Genomic DNA, 17,800 nt, shown 5'->3' with positions numbered 1-17,800 from the left:
CCCTCGCCATAAAGTAGGGGCGCGTCCGCGCCGCCCCAGCATTAAGGGCATCCATAGCCGCCAAACAGGCGTAGATGGTCTCAAACCGAGCGGCCGACGCCGCCTCAAATGACATCTCCCCCGCTGGACCCAATGGGGAGGTCTGCATTCTGTCACGTTAAATTAGGGAGGGTCTGGGTCCAAATGCAGGTAAAGGGTTTTTTAATTAAACAATAAACAAATAAATAAACATAAACCAAAAGGCCAACACGGCACAAACTGAACATAAACTGAAACACAAAATAACAAAATCAAGAACACGATCAAAGTCCAGGGATTTCAAGAACACAAAATACACAGGAGACAGAAGACAATGCAGACCTGAAAACGGAATGAAGAGTGAGTGTTCTTATACAGAGTCCAGATAGTGAACAGCTGTGAGTGAATCAGTGTTAATGACAAAGACAGGTGAATGCAATCAGGAAGTGCAGTGTAGGGAAGGGAAAACAGCGACCCCAAGTGGCTGAGGGAGGCCCCACAGCCCAGATCATGACAGATATGTTTCATATATTTAAAATATGAGACATTGCCTGACTTTTGTCTAATACCTTGTCATTTGTCAACTATGCAAATGTGGCCATTCAGATCGGTTTTAGAGTTTAAAATAACACCAGTGAGTTGCACTTATATTATATTACTAAAAATGGTGACCTAGAAATGGTAACACCTTGATAATTAACTGGTTTTAAGTTAAAAACATTATTTAATATTGCTGAATCAACCTAAATGCATTAATTTATGCCTATGCTTGTATATGAAGCTGTTTATGAGGACTTTATAATTAGAATTTATGCAATTCATAATGACATTACATAACATAATATGCAGTGAAAGAATATGCAGAAGTATTTTAAACATGTTAATGTTTGAGGGGGGAGTTTGGGAGTTCATAATTTGCTATAATTTTCTTTTCTTCATGTGGGGGATGGTTTTGATAAGTTAAAGTGTTGGTTCTGGGTTTAAATCTAAACGGTTGACTTGAGTGGGACACAATGGATCCATAGACAACTGAGGAGCCTCAATTAGAATAACAAATACGAGCTGGGCTTCCCCTGTCACACACACACAATACACACTCGTCACACACACAATTACCCTCTTACACACCGCACACACACATAGACATTCAGAGTATTCTCTCTGTCTCTCTCACTTACGATTTTCACACACATATTCCCCTCTGTCTTTCTCTCACAAACATACACCTTCTCTCTCTTTCTTACTTTCTTCGGACTCTATAGGGCAGAAAACAATAGGTAGTAAATAATCAAATTAAACGCATGTTTTAGCAGAGAACTGCTGGAAGCTTTCAGCCCCATTAGCTCCAGAAAGGAAGGAGGGAGAGGGGAGAAAAGGGAGGAATGGACAGGGAGGGAAACAGGGATGGAGAGCAAGAGGAAGGAGAGCTGAACGCTTGCCAGACCATCACATTTGGCCCAAATGAGGCATACACTAATGCTGCCTCTTCAGAGTATCTAAGAACTGTGTATGTGTGTGTGTTTGAGAGAGAGAGAGAGATTCTTTGGCTCCTGTCTGTATCAACTCATCAGACTTGCAGGCCACCCAACTGAAGCCCTCATCCTGCTTTAAATAGCTGTTTAACTTTGAGCGTGTGTATGTGTTTGCATGCCCTTAGTGGGTGCTGGTTTGTTCTAATCAAATCACACAGGGTTTTAAATTGTGGAGTGCACTCGTGTTTGTTGTATTGCATTGTAAACATGTCTCTAATGACCTCCTTGGTTGTTTATGATTACAATAGTTTTTGCTTCCTGTCAGTTTTAAAAATCTCTAATCATCAACCAAAACTGCACCCCCTTCATCCTGTGTAAAATCACATCAATCTCTTTATCCCAGTTGTGGTTAATTTTGTAGAACAGTTTGGTCCTCGCTGCCTTTAGCATTTCCGCAGTAGTCAGCACTGTCCTGTTTCGTTTTGATTTAAACCCTCAAACCGTTTTGATTTACGAAACACAGAACACAAAATCCTACTCATGGAAACCAGACTAAGTGCTTCCAAAGGGCTATGGAATTAAATGCTAAGAGAAGTAGGATGTTAGGGTTTAAGTATCTAGAACTGTTTTTTTTTTTTTTTTTTTTTTTTTTGTATCTTAAAAGCAAAAGAAAATCACGTGTCTTTTTAACAAATACATTCTTGTTTTTTTTTTATTCTAATCTCTCCCATTGTCCCATAGTCCTCCTTGCTATGGCTATATTTCATCTTAGAACTGTATTATTTTGTAATGTTATGAGTCTAGAATAAAAGGAATTTAAAGCAAGCATGCTTGTTGAGGAAAATGTAATGGTCCAATTATACACCACCACACTGCCCACCAGGGGCAATGTTTTTGTCTGAGAAATATTATGGCTCATGCTTTTTACACCATTTCAATTTTTGTTATGTTGTACACTGTATTTTGCTAAAACTTTACAGTAAGGTTCATTAATTAGCATTACCTAACTATATTAGTTAACATGAACTAAATGAACAATACTTCTACAATACTTCTTATTTATCTTAATGTTAATTTTAGCATTTACTAATGCATTATTAAATCACAGGTTGTGTTTGTTAACATTAGTTAATGCACTGTGAACTAACATGAACACAAACATAATTTTAAAAATAGTTTGTCATAAACATAAAAGTATTATATAAATATATTGTTATTACAGTATTTATAAGACATTTGTAACAATATTGTCAAGAAAAATGACATTTACTTTTATAAATAAAATATAATTTATGGTAAGGTAACTTAATCAGTTTTTAATCAAGATTTTGCTCTATCATTGTTACATTTTGTCTGGTAAAATTACATATTTTGTTGTTATTGTTGTTTTTTACTAGAAAAGCAAATTTGTATAGAGTAGTATAAGTCAAACCAAAAATGATTCAGACACCACATATAATTTTTGATTTTGTTTTTACTAGTGGGTGCAGGACCCTATATGTAAGTGAGGATAGCAAAATAAAGTAAACTGTGACTTATTATACCCAAAAATATTTCATACCAGTAAAACTGATAACAATTTGGGACCAAAAATTATTCAGACACTTTGACCTGACCATGTTTTGCTAAAGTGTTTTTTTCTTTAATTGCTAATGCAACTTTTTTACACAGACTGAACAAAATCAAGCATTGCTTGGTAATTGGTCAACAAAGTATTGATAGTTGTGTAAATATTGCTATGCTACATGATGACAATATCCATTGCATACCTTTCTATCAAAGTTATGTGACATTATCCAGATTAATTTGTTCTGACACAGTTCTTGCCATATTTTATTACCATTTTCTAAACTATAAACTGTAATAATGTGAGAAATCTCAAAGGTGCTGAATAAATTTTGGTTTGACTGTATATATACCTAATGTGGTTTTATTTTGCGGAGCTGCTTGTCCACTCAAATTTAAACACTACTAGATTGTTTTCATTATTAAACTAAGAAATCAATTTGTATTTAGGGATACTGTAGTAAAAAAGTATTAGCATTTGTCACACTTTCCATATAATTTCATACACCTTATCCTACCATTACATTACAAACCATAATATAAAGTGCCAATCACTCAGCATCTATTCGTCTCTCTCTCTCTCTCTCCTCTCTCGCTCTCTCTCTTTGTAGGTGAGCTAAAGCGCAGAGAGCTGTAGCGGCACTATTCAGTCACTGGTGACAGTGGACGGGAGTCGTATGTCTCAGCGCTCCTCTCGGGATATTCTCTTCAGTTCGTCTTTTGAGCGCTCCTCCTGTCTCCAGTCCTGTCTCTCCTCCTGTCTCCAGTCCTGTCTCCCCCCTCCGCGCTGCTTTAATCCGTGTCGCAGTGAGAGAAAGGGAGAAAGGGGAAGAGGGCGCGGAGAGAATAGCGAACCGGTCCCCGCATCATTCCAGATGGCTGCCTCTGAATCAGTGGATGAGATTGGGCTCTCGGGTTCAGAGCTGTAAGGAGCTGGTGTTCCGGAGAGAGGCGGCTCTGCTGTGACAGCTTCCCGCTCAGCACTGCCTCAGGTTCGGTTTAAGGTAAGGTCTCGTCGGCTGGAGATGCAGCGAAAGTGCAGCTTATTTTGAGTTACGTTTAGTGTTGGAACTTTGGGTTGAATGGGGTGCTGAACGGCTTTGTGTAAGAGAGATTTAGAGATGCGCTGTGCTGGAATGTCACGTTACCGGTATCTGACCGGAGATGCTGTGCGTTTAATTTAACTCCCGTTGTCTTTTACCTAATTATAATTTTCCTTAAGTAAAATCACGTCTTTAAGCGCGACTGATAACGCTTTCAGGTTTAGTTTTTGAGAAACAACCGCTAATGCAACGATAACACAAGCACATGTGTATGTTTTTTGCCATTGTGTATTGGACTAAATGAAAAGTATTTGAAAACAAATATTTTTTCTTGCTTACAGAGCATCGTCATTTTTCTAAATTTACTTAGAGACTAACGACTTTGCCTGTTGTTTCTTTCTTTTTTCGTTTTCTCTTTTTGGTTTAGACATTTCCTCTGGTTATTATTTGCATAAAATTGTTAATATTGCACAGAAAATGTAGCTTGTTTAGGTTTTAACCATTGATATGTGTAGTCTGTTTAACATTAGATGACCGAACCAAGAAATGTATGAGACATTAATATAATACTATTAGTATTAATGTAAGTTAAAGTAGGCACAAGATCTCATATTTTGTGATGTTTCCCAGTTCAAAGAATGCGCCGCCTCGCGGGGAAACGCGCAGACGCGCGCACACGTTGGTTTCACTGTATTTTAGTGAGGACATCTCATAGACGCAGTGTTTTGTTGTTTTTTTAGAGGTATTATATTCTAAACTTAGTCCTTACACAAACCTGTTGACGTTAGTTCTACAACTAAATATAATTTGAAGAGCCTTTTAAATTGTGAGGACTACTTCAAATATTTCACTGTATTTTCAAAAGTGTATAGTCAAATCTGCACACACAGCAGGACATCCTGCAGGCTGCACTAAACTCACTGATTAAACATGGTAGAGCAGTAAAATATTAATACACACATAAAAACCACTTGTGATTACATGACCCATGTCATGTAGGCTAAATGTAAATTGCTAGAATGTCACAATCTCTATTAATCCACTTTCTGAGTAAACCTGCATGTTAGTTATAATGCGGAAGGATCTCAGTTTTCTCGCATTATGAGATTCATTCTGCGCCTCGATTTCACATTCCCACCTTCTTAAATTCCCCTACGATGTTCTCGCACAATGCTGTAATCTGTTATTTCAATCTTGTGTAATTCATGTCCCTTTAATTACGTACTCCAATATCACACAGACCGTGACGTGCACATAGTCGTCGCACACACATAAACAGAGAGTAAACAAGTGCACTTGTTGGATGTACTAGATTTATTAGTTTAGAAGTCAATGCAGTTAATAAGAATATATCCCATACATTTTTTTTCTCACAAATTGTGCCTCTACCTGTGTTATGGTGTCTACTCTTTTAGTAACTTTTAAGACAAAATGCACTTGTGCAGATTACCTGATGTACACAAAGTATATGTGTGACACAGTTGATTCCCATTAGACAAATGATGAATTTCTCCCTTAGAGCCACCCTTAGGCTCCTATTGGCTCATCCTCCAACTTCCTATTTATATACGGCCAATCATACACTCCTCCCGGGAAGTGTTGGCCACAGCTGGTGAAGTGTTGATTGAAAACAACCTGAAGGCTGACGGCTGTATTGCCCCTCAAGAGCATCCATACACACCCTTGATGAACACTTCTGTGACAGACACACACACACACACACATTTTAGAGAAGCTTAAAGTTATACTAATACATGAATTTGCTTGTCTTTTGTTATTTGTATTCTCTGCAGGTTTGTTGGGAGGGTCAAGTGAAATCTCAGGACATGGAGGGTTGCTAGTTGGATGAGGAGTCATTTCGGGAGCAGCTGGTGAGGAAGGTTGACAGTAGTGCTGCTTTTTCAACTAAAAACTCTTTCAGTGGCCTGTCTTGGAAACAAATTTGCCAGTTTTGTGAGATGGTCACATGACTGGAGCATGATTACCAAAAAAGCCAATTTGCAGCTTTAGCCCGCCTCAGTGAACAATCAGAGACTCCCACCCACACACACTCCCACACATGTGCGCCGTTTGCCATGAATCTGGCCACCAAGCTGCGGAGGAATCTGAGGAGGCTGGTCATCCTCCTCGCCACCTTTTGTATGGTCAGCGTTTTAGTCTCCGCCTACTACCTATACACAGGCTCCACCCAGGAACTGGACCTCGCAGACCGTGCCGTAGGTCCAGATTGTGCCGACCTCCGGGCGCTCCCTTTCCGACAGTCAGAGCCTCGGACGCCTAAACCGATCGATCCGTCACGTAAGGATCCGGTGGTGTTGGTGTTTGTAGAGAGTCAGTATTCTCAACTGGGACAGGACATCATCGCCATTCTAGAATCCAACCAATTCCGCTACCACGCTGAGATTGCGCCGGGAAAGGGTGACATCCCGCCTCTAACGCACAAAGGCCGTGGACGCTATGCACTGGTCATCTACGAGAACCTTCTCAAGTATGTCGGGATGGACGCATGGAACCGTGACCTTCTGGATAAATACTGTGCTGAATACAGCGTTGGAGTCATCGCATTTCACCGTGCGAGTGAAAACTCCCAGCCTGCACTGCAGCTTAGGGGTTTCCCACTGACATTGCGAACAAATGTTGCACTAAGAGACTGCTGCGTAAACCCCCGTTCCCCTTTGCTTTACATAACACGGGCGGAGGTAGATCGCGGCCACTTACAAGGAGAGGACTGGACTGTGTTTCAGTTCAACCATTCCACATACGAACCAGTCCTACTGGCTAAACCTCGGCCTAGTGAGATTGGGGCGGCCCAGATCATACCAGGTCCTCAGGGTCTCCATGCTACCGTCGTGCAGGACTTGGGCCTGTATGATGGGGTGCAGCGAGTACTGTTTGGAAATGGGCTGAGCTACTGGTTGCACAGACTCATACTGGTGGATGCCATCGCTTATCTCACAGGGAGGAAGCTGTCACGATCTCTGGAACGATACATCCTGGTTGACATAGATGATATTTTCGTTGGGAAGAAAGGGACGAGAATGAATGTGAATGACGTGAAGGTAAGACGCATGTTAACTGGAGAAATAATAAATAAATTATTAATTACCACATTTGAATTGTGTTATGATAGGATGCATTAATAGAGAAATTCTACATTGTACTCACACACCTACCACAAAAATATTTCCAATCTGTTCCAACTAATCACCAAAGACAAAACAAAGACTAGTAGCCGAGCTCTAATTAACTATGTGGGATTTTGGAAGCAGCATTTGGTTGATATTTAGTCTTTAGAGTTCCCCTCTGCAGGTGTTCACGTCTGATTTACTGAATGTGAATGTTTTTGTGGACAAGAAGGGGATGTTGTGTGTGTGTGTGCGTCACTGAATTGGAGTGGGTGTTTGAGTTGGCCTCAGTCAGTATAAAGAGGCTATTTAGAAGGACAAGAGCACTAAAATGGTGTTCATTCTCTCTTTCACACACTCATTCATAATCTCGTTCCCACGTTTGGCCCCTCTCTGAGGCTGTTCAACAGATTGAAGGGCCGCTCACACTCCATTGTGAGATGACTTCATGACTTCCAGAGCTTTCAGTTTCAAGTGCACGCACATGAGCGTATAGAAATTAATGTGGGCATTATGCAACAATTAGAAATGGATACACTGATTATAGGAGAGAGTCAAATATTTGAAAGAACAGTTCACCTTAATACCTAAATAAAAATATATGATGTTATGGTTACACTTTATTTTAAGGTGTCCTTGTTACAGTGTAATTATACATTTAAGTACTGACTAATAATGGTTAACCGCGTGTATTACTTTGTGGTTAGGGTTAGTATTAGGCTTTGGTTTAGGGTTACTTGCATGTAATTATGCATGATTAATTGTTAATTGTATAATATATTTTTTTCTTTACATGATCTTTACATAACTCTTTTCTAAATTTTGCTGTGAACTGTTGAAGGACAGAAAACCCTGTAAAACTAGTCCATACAACTTCTAAAAGTTTTCTCAAACTATCTAGTAGGCTTTTGTGAGGAACAGACTAAAATGAAATTAAATAAATGAAAATTTAATGAATATCCAGTTGGGGAAATTCAGTACAATGTGATTCACTTTAACACTTAAGGCATTTAAAGAGGTTTTAAACTCAGCTTTCTGATCATTTTTTAAATGTTCCAAATGGTTTTGGTGAAAAAAAAAATCAATATTTAAGTAATTGTACAATGAAATTGTGGCGGCCACCATTGATCTGCCGTGCGCCATGCAGCACAACCCGTCCTATAGGTGGCATAAATGATACTTCTGTTGTTTTAATGGCAGGGCCTATCCCTCACCTGTGGTCTTGGCCACTTAAGAGTGCGTGTATGCGACAGGAAGTTAGTGCGGAAGGTCTGAAAATGGCAAAGCTCAGTGGCCCTAAGGCACACTAAATCCAAGGCATGTTCAGGAAGTTGCGTTCCCTGGAGATGTCAAGGAAAATTATGCAGTGTAAGTTAATTTAATTAGTTTTCACGATTTCGATTTTTAGCACCAAAACTCAATTGTGTCATTCACAGTGACTACTAAACAGAAATTTAGGGATAGTTTACCCAAAAATGAAATTTTTGGCATTAATTACTTTAATGTTGTTCATCTTCAGACCACAAATTAAGATAGTTTTACTAAATTCCGACAGTTTTCTGACAAGGCAACTGACATGTTCAAAGCCCAGAAAGGTAGTAATGACATTGTTTAAATAGTCCATGTGATATATGTGGTTCAACCCAAATTTTATGACGCTACAAGAATTCTTTTTTGTGCACAAAGAAAACAAAAATAATGACTTTATTCAACAATTTCCTCTCTTCCATGTCACTCTTCGACATAAGTTCACAATAGTAACATGATGTATGTGTTTGTGCTGCTGACGCATCTGAATCCTGACAGAATTTTCTTTTTTGGGTGAACTATTCCTTTAAAGTGCAAAGTATTACATGTAAAAAAAAAATGTAAATAAAGCATTGTAAAAACTTTGCCTGCAGTTTTGCAAAACATGTTGTAAGTGTGTCCCACTGATAGGCCTGTCACGCTAACAACTTTTTGCTGTGCTATATATTGCCCCAGAAATAATTGCAATAAGCGATATAATTGTCATTTTAAGACAATTTTATGCCACTGAATTGATAATCATAATATAACATCATAATAATGCAAGAAGGCCTACACACTTTCAAATGACAACAAACTTTTAAATTTTAAGAATATTTAGATCATGGAAATTAAATATCCAAATATTATATACCTTAAAATGAATAAATAGTAAATAAACATTTTCTAATAAAAAGTGCAAAGTAACAAGTAGAAAAAAAGAAAAATGCTCAAAGAACTTGTATGGAGATTTTTCCATCTATAGATTTTTCCCTGACCTTTTTTCTCTGTAAATTAAGAGTGCACACTATTTCTAAAACACACAATCCTTACTTAGCAGTCATATGTCCGTATGCACAAAGATCCCTAAACAAGGCCATATCTGCAGATTTTTTTTTTTTTTTTTTTTGTAGAAGCATTTTTAAAATTGGAAGTAGCACCTCATGACTACACCACGAGGTGCAAAAGACAGGTGCAAGTGGAATGCAAAAAACATGGTGACATTAATTTTTATGTAAATATAATGGGCAGTATATTGCGTGACAAAAAAATGATTGATTTCATGTACATACACTTTATTGTCAAAAGTATTGGGACACCCCCTTCTAATGAACAGGTTTAACTACTTTAGTCATTTCCATGAATACAAATCTTAAAGTTTAAGCATATAATAATATTGTAGGGAATTGTGTGCTTCTAATTTTATAGTAACAGTTTGGAAAGGGCCCTTTTCTATTCTAACATGAAGTGCATAAGGCAAGGTTCAAAAAGAAATGATTGATTCAGTTAGTGTGGAAAAATTTGACTGGTCTGTATAAAGCCAAGTCGTAATCCCGGCTGAACACCTCTGGTGTGACTTTAAGTGCAGACCTTGAGCCAAAAACTCATCACCAAACACCAATGACTTGTACATGCATGGGACAAAAGTATTGAGACATCCCCTTTCAGCAGAACGGAAAAAGGCACTTTCAAATCTATAGAAACATACTTATTGCATTTAAAAATTGTATTTCCATCTCTGTTGCAACAGTTTTGGATTTGTCTAAAATGACTGTACCCATACGTACATGTCATTGGTATTTGGCGATAGGTTTTTAGCTCAAGGTCTGTATTTAAAGTCACACCAAGGTGTTCAGCTGGGATCATGACTTGGCTTTATGCAGACCAGTCAAGTTCTTCCACACAGACTGAATCAATCATTTCTCTATGAACATTGCCTTATGCATAGAGGCGTTGTCATCTTAGAATAGAAAAGGCTCCTATCCAAACTGTTGCTATAAATTAGAAGCACACTCCCTAGAATATCATTATGTGCTTAAACATTGAGATTTGTACTCATGGAAATTACTAAAATGGTCAAACCTGTTCATTAAAAGGGGGTGTCCCAATACTTTTGGCAATATAGTGTATATTGTGTGATAATTCGATATATTGATTATTGCGACAGGCCTACCCACTGGTTAATCAAAAGTTCTACAGACATTTGCGGTCTACAGACTTTTTTATTTTTTTTAATGACAGTGAATTGTTGCGTTTCCATAAATATTCCATGAGGGTGATTAAAAATTAGCTACCTAACACTCACACATCATTGTCACATTTTAAAACATTGAACTCATTGGACACAGGAATGGCACATTCTTTATGGTATCATTTCCTTATGGGTCATTTCCTTGCTAACTGTCCATCGATTCCGAACAAACAGACTCTATAAACAGTATGATACCATTAAACCTAGCGTGGGTACACATTTAATTTCCGAATCTAATGTTCTCTGAGAAAGGTTAGTGGCTAAGCACGTGACACCTCCCCAGATGTTGCTAGCTAAGAATGTGCACTGTTAAATTCTTCCCGATTGGTCTGAGCTAATTTAGACCTGGCAAATGAGCCAGCGGTAAGATGGAGGTTCTGGAGGGGGTGCTCAGGGAGAGAATTAGAGCTAGTCGCTCTGGAGCACGGCTGGAAATGTCAGCGGAAAATTCCCAGAGGATTCTGGGGAAAAACAAGGCGTGTAGTGATGGGGGAGAGAAGTGGGAAGGCTTTGATCCACCAGCCATTGTTTTCAGCCACAGTTACTGCTGGTTATAGAGAAGCCTCTGACTGCTTATGGCGGGCTGTCACAATCCAGAACAGGTGCGTGTGTTTGTGTGCGTCTGAGGAAAGGCCGAGACTAAGCCAGTGGAATGAAATGGCAGATAACAGTTAATCAATGGAAACCCATGGTTCTTAACTGGTGGGTCGAGAACCAAAATTGAAACACCAGTCTGTTCTGATAGGATAAATGCTAAATATCAAAAATAAAATTAGACTAATTGTATAATAACACACTGTTAGACCTTAAAAGAGAGAAGAAAACATTCCTAATATATTTTACTGTGTATTAGTAGAAACTTGGTAGAAACTAGACAACATGTCTTCACTCTCAAAAACCAAGTTAAAATGCTAAAAGCAAAAAAAAACATCTCTGTCAATAATATTTGTTCTAGGTTCTAAGGCAAAACCAGTTGAAAGCCACTGGTTTGTAAAATTTCACAAAAGTTCTTGTTAGATTACTGTAACAATCATACAACGGATACATCTTGACTTTTGTTAGAATAGGCTCATCTCATGTATTTGTAGAGAGTATAAAGATGAGAGAGAGAAAACAAGAGCAAGAGTGAGAGAGAAAGGAACCCTGTGTGCTCTAGATGTAGGTGTTGTAGATTAGAATGTCACTCTTAGTGACTGGTTGCCATATCTCCCATCAGCCCATGGGGCAGGCTGAAAAAACAGGGGACACCAGTGATAAATGACTTGATGCACACTTGCACACACTCACAAACACAAATGGGATTTACCCTCACTTTACGTTTGTGTATGTGTGTGTGTGTGTGTGTGGATTCCCCAAGCAGAGATTCTGCTGAAATTGCAGTTAAAGTGACCTTGTGTTGGTGATTGTGTAACATGGCATTTCAGCACAGTTGCCTTTGTATGCTTGTGTGTGTAAGTGACAGCATGTGTAGTACTGAACTCACCTAGCTTAAACTGTAGTGTTTATGGAGTATTTATGAATTTCATTATGTACACATGGGGAATATATCAATGCAATTATATTTAAAGTGATTTTGCTGATCTTTTTCCCATGGAGTTTAGTTTTTAATATAGGTTTAATATGTTTTTTGTATATATTTAATTATACACTATCGTTCCGGTGATATATTACTCTTTTTTTTCTCCAAGACTGCATTTATTTAAAGCGGACATCGGATACAAAATTCACTTTTACATGGTGTTTATATATAAATGTGTGTTATCAGTGTGTGGACACAACCATCCTACATTGATAAACATCCATCAGCTCCTTTTTTTTAATCCCCAAAAAACCTGAACCATCACGATTATCAAGCCGTTTTAATTTTCTGAGCAATACGACATCATATTGCTCAGGCTCCGCCCACGACTGCTGACGGACTCATCCAGTTGTATGCTGTCCGCCATTTAGTATGTAAAAGTAAGCGTAAGAGTCTTTGTTTTCTCCCAACATCAAAGCCACTGAGGAAGCAGTGGATTAGTTTTGTTTTTGATGGTGCCACCAAATACACAAAAAAACAGAAAAGAGGTGCGGGGTGAGCAGTAGATCGTTATCATTTAAAGAGTCATGCGCTGAAATGGCTCACTTGTTTTTAACAAGGTAAAAAGGTGTTGTTTTACATGACCATTAAGGAATTTTAACCAAAGTATGTTAAAGACATTTCATATAGACTTTAAAGAATCATACCAACTTGTGGAAAATGGGCATCAGATGCCCCCTTTAATCAAAGAGTGAAAACAGTAATATTCTGAAATATTATTTCAATTAAAAATAATTGTTTTCTATTTTAATGAATTTTTTAGCCGACATTACCTACTTACAAATAGAAATCTTCTGTTACAGTGCAAATTCCTTTACTGTGCCTTTTAAATAATTTAATGCATCCTTGCTGAATAAAAGTATTAACAGCATTTAAAAAAACATCTTCATGACCTTAAACTTGTGAATTACAACATTTTTACAATTTTATTCTTTTTACTGTTTACTTTTTTCAAAAACAGTTTTGAGATTCACTGACATGGTTTTGTATGCTGACATGATTTGACTGTTTTTTGTTTTCATTTTTTAATTATGGTGCTGAAAGCAAAAAGCACAAATAATAAAACACAGCTATCATCTGTGAATAGATTCAATTATTCATTTTCACCATCACTCAAAAATGTTCATTGAAGGGCCTGTGTAGCATTTTTAATGTGTTAAAATGTCAACCCAGGTTCATGAAAATACGTGTCTCTATATACATTTATGCAACACAGTAATTGCACACCTTATTGCACATTTCACGGCAGTTTCAAAGTGAAATGTCTACAGAGTGGCACTAAAACACACGTTGCTCATACGAATTTGAGCTGTTTTGTTGAACCGTTTATTCACGGGGTTTGTACTGGAGCACTTCATCACTCCAGTGTAAGCACTGTATCACGTGAGCTACCAAGCAAACCTACTGAATTAGAAAACTCATATGTGACCCTGGACCACAAAACCAGTCTTAAGTAGCATGGGTATAGCTGTAGCAATAGCCAAAAATACATTGCATGGGTTAAAATGATGGATTTTTCTTTGATTGCCAAAAATCATTAGGATATTAAGTAAAGATCATGGTCCATTAAGATATTTTGTAAATTAATCTTAATTTTTGATTAGTAACATTCATTGCTAAGAACTATATTTGGAAAACTTTAAAGGCAATTATCTTAATAGTTAGATTTTTTTGCACCCTCAGATTCTAGATTTTTAAATAGTCGTATCTCAGCCAAATATTATCCTATCCTAACAAACCACACATCAATGCAAAGCTTATATATTCAGATGTATAAACATCAATTTAACAAAATTGACCCTTATGACTGGTTTTGTGGTCCAGGGTCACATATATGAAGCTGTATATGTGACGACAATGTTCAAAAGTAGCAGTTTTCAGTTATGCATAACACAATATTCTGCAAGTAATTCTGTGAAAATTAGGCTTTATTCATCAAAAAGGAATAGAACTTGTGGGAGTTTACTGCCTCTAGTGTTCATTTCAACTAGAGACTGCAGTGATTTGTACATATAGGTAAGTTTTCTCAGTTCTGCAGAAATGTCAATGAGCCAAATGTATTTAAATATTGCCGTTTATTACTATGCTTACAGTTGTGGAAAACCATGGAATGACTTGATTATTTTTAACTGGATTTTGATTGTGTTTGGTGTCTTGCATGAGTTCTAATTGACTACAAAGGCTGTTCGGTCGAAATAATGGTTTCTCTAAAACAAATCACTCTTTTCATTTCTTGTGGCCCTAGTAGACTTAGAGCGGGTCATTGTGTGTGTGTGTGTGTGTGTGTGTGTGTGTGTGTGTGTGTGTGTGTGTGTGTGTGTGTGTGTGTGTGTGTGTGTGTGTGTGTGTGTGTGTGTGTGTGTGCATAGTGAGTTTGATTCTAGGCTTTGAAGCAGCATATAGATGAGGATTAAAGACAAAGCTGCCACTTCTTCAACTGCACACTGACTTCAACATGTACTGTAAGACAGAATCACAGCGAACAGAATCACAATATCAAAGCTATACCTGCACACATTCAGCCAGAGATACAGAGCAGAATCAAAGTGACTCCTGAAGCCTCCCTCTCACACACCAGCTCACACATAGACACAAATATGGGTTAGAAAACAAGGGAAATGAGAAAGAACAGAACAGCCGCTCATTTCCGTTACAGACACTTCTGAAGAGAGAAAAAGTGATTTAAAGGGAGTTAACGAAATAGTTACTCACCCTCAGGCCAGTCAAGATGTAGATGAGTTTGTTTCTTCATCGGAACAGATTTGGAGAAATCTAGCATTACATCACTTGCTCACCAATGAATCCTCTGCAGTGAATGGGTGCCGTCAGAATGAGAGTATGAAAAATTAAATAAAACGTCACAATAATCCACAACCACTCCAGTACATCTTTTAAAATTTTGTGAAGTAAATAGCTCTTTGTTTGTAAGAAACAAATCCATCACAAAGACATTTTAACTTTAACTTTTAAAATTCCATAATCTATAATAATGCATCCTCCAGTGAAAAGTCAATTCCCTCTTGTCCTCTCACAGCAAAATCCACCAACATATTAGTACTGTTTTGGACAGTTGTCACTTCTAAATGGTGCATACTTCTCTACTAATTTAGATGAGATGGCTTTCTCAATGGAAAAAGCAATATAAAAGATAGAGGACTTTTTAGGATTATTGATAGAGGAATATTCTAGCTGGAAGCAATGGTGTGAAGTTAATACGTTTTAATGATAAATATGTTTATTGTAAACGCACAGCTTTTCAGTTCACAAGATGGAGTGGATTACTTGGATTATTGTGATGTTTTTAGCTGTTTGCACTCTCATTCTGACGGCACCCATTCACTGCAGAGAATCCATATGTGAGCAAGAGATGCAATTCTAAATTTATGCAAATCATTCTACATATAGGATGGCATAAGGGTGAGTAAATTGTCAAAAAAACGTACACATTCCATCTAAGGACCTGTGTAGAAATGGATTTCCAGAATGTTCCTTATGGATTTATTCTGCTTTTGTTGTGAATGCAACATAGCAAATTTACAGTGAAATTTGAATGTGGTCTTGTGTAAAAAAAAAAAAAAAAAAAACTGAATGTCATGAGGTCTAATCCACAATGCAGCTGCATCTCACCAAGAACCACCCACTTAGACTGGAAAAGACATTTTGTCCAACATGTAAAGCTATGAAGTTACTGTACCAACTGCCTTTTTTTAACTTACTGTTTTCTGATGTGCACCACAAACTTGTAAAGAAAAAAAAGTAGCAGAAAATATATATGGACTTTTAGTCATCACAAATTCTGCCCTGAAGTGCTTAGTGTATCAACCAGCTCCTTGTTAACATGACTTCTCTTCCCTGTGGACTGATAAAAAAAACCCTGTGAGCCCTGACTCCCAGAAGTTGTCAGATTAGAGCTTGCCAGATTGAGCAAAGGCTTTCCAGTTTTGTGTGCAATATGCATCTGACTGTGGGTGGTTCATGCCGTCTGTGAACAAGACTAGCTTAAAAGTAGAACTAACAGGTTTTGGTAATGGTTATGCAACGTATCTAATTGCATTTGTTCAGTGATTAATTTGCAAAAATTTTGACACATTTCAAAATCTTCATTTTTGGTATTATTGGTACTTGTAAAAAAGTGTAAAAAAAATGGCATTTTCCTTTTTTTATTCTATTTTTTTTTTTTTTTTTTTTTTTTACAGAACATGTGGCGTATACACTATATTGCCAAAAGTATTGGGACACCCCCTTCTAATGAACAGGTTTGGCTACTTTGGTAATTTCCATGAGTACGAATCTTTATAGCAACAGTTTGGACAGGACCCTTTTCTATTCTAACATGACAATGCATCTGTGTATAAGGCAAGGTTCAAAAAGAAATGATTGATCCAGTGAGAGTGGAAGAACTTGACTAGTCTACAGTAAGCAAAGTCCTAATCCTAGTTGAACACCTCTGGTGTGACTTTAAATGCAGAACTTCATCACCAAACACCAATGACTTATACACTATGGACAAGAGTATTCTTTAGAACAGAAAAAGGCACTTCCAAAACTGTGGCAACAAAGATGGAAACATAATTAATGTATTTAAAAATTGCATTTCCGTCTCTTTTGCAACAGTTTTGGAAGTGTCTAAAATGACTGTAGCCATATGTACAAGTCATTGGTATTTGGTGATGAGTTTTTGGCTTAAGGTCTGCATTTAAAGTCACACCAGAGGTGTTCAGCTGGGATTAGGACTTGGCTTTATGCAGACCAGTCAAGTTCTTCCACACTGACTGACTGAATCAATCATTTCATTTGAACCTTGTCTTATGCACAAATGCATTGTCATGTTAGAATAAAAAAGGTGTCATGTCCAAACTGTTGCAATAAAATTAAAAGCACACAACATAGAAATTACTAAAGTAGTCAAACCTGTTCATTAGAAGGGGCTGTCCCAATACTTTTGGTAATATAGTGTACTTTGGGTACCAGTTTGTGTTTTTTTTTTTCAGTCCCAACCCCTCAGTTTTCCACTTTGCTTCCAATCCAATCTAATTAGTCCAGTCTAAATAAAGGCAAAAATGCCAAAAAACACAGTGCACACACCAACTTGGATAGCCACCTGTTTCTAGACTACATTTCTGGCGAAGTTCCAAAATCAGTGGCAGTTTCTCGTTTCTTTTGTATGTTTTGATAGGTAAACAGACTCTGCTGAATGGGAAAACCTCTAGGTCAGAGATTTTGTAATTTGTGCACCTCGTCCATGTTTGATTGTGTAGTGTGCGCTCCGTTATGCTAACAAGACGACAGCCCGTGTGAACAGTGCGGTGATTTCGGTAGTTTGAAAGTCATGTGAACCTGACACTTTCAGAGCAGATTGAAACTGAAGCGTCAGTCTGATGTTAAATCTGAGCTTCAGGAGGTCAAATACAGACCAACCAGAGAAAAACTCACACACCAGACCTATTTTCAGAAAGTAT

At 37.7% G+C, this 17,800-nt stretch overlaps 1 protein-coding gene across 1 annotated transcript in view; it reads left to right on the top strand.

The window, feature by feature from the left end:
• The first annotated feature begins 3,700 nt into the window (after positions 1-3,700).
• Positions 3,701-17,800, top strand: part of ndst3 (N-deacetylase/N-sulfotransferase (heparan glucosaminyl) 3) — a 71,067-nt gene continuing 56,967 nt past the window's right edge. Inside the window, exons 1-2 of the mRNA XM_073842399.1 lie at positions 3,701-4,060; positions 5,893-7,158. Of these exons, the coding sequence (XP_073698500.1) occupies positions 6,175-7,158 (984 nt within the window). The 5' untranslated portion in view covers positions 3,701-4,060; positions 5,893-6,174. The remainder of the gene's footprint in view (positions 4,061-5,892; positions 7,159-17,800) is intronic.

The sequence above is a fragment of the Garra rufa genome, chromosome 6, assembly GCF_049309525.1.
Source record: "Garra rufa chromosome 6, GarRuf1.0, whole genome shotgun sequence".
Classification (NCBI taxonomy): Eukaryota; Metazoa; Chordata; class Actinopteri; order Cypriniformes; family Cyprinidae; genus Garra; species Garra rufa.
This window is presented reverse-complemented; position numbering and strand designations above follow the sequence as displayed.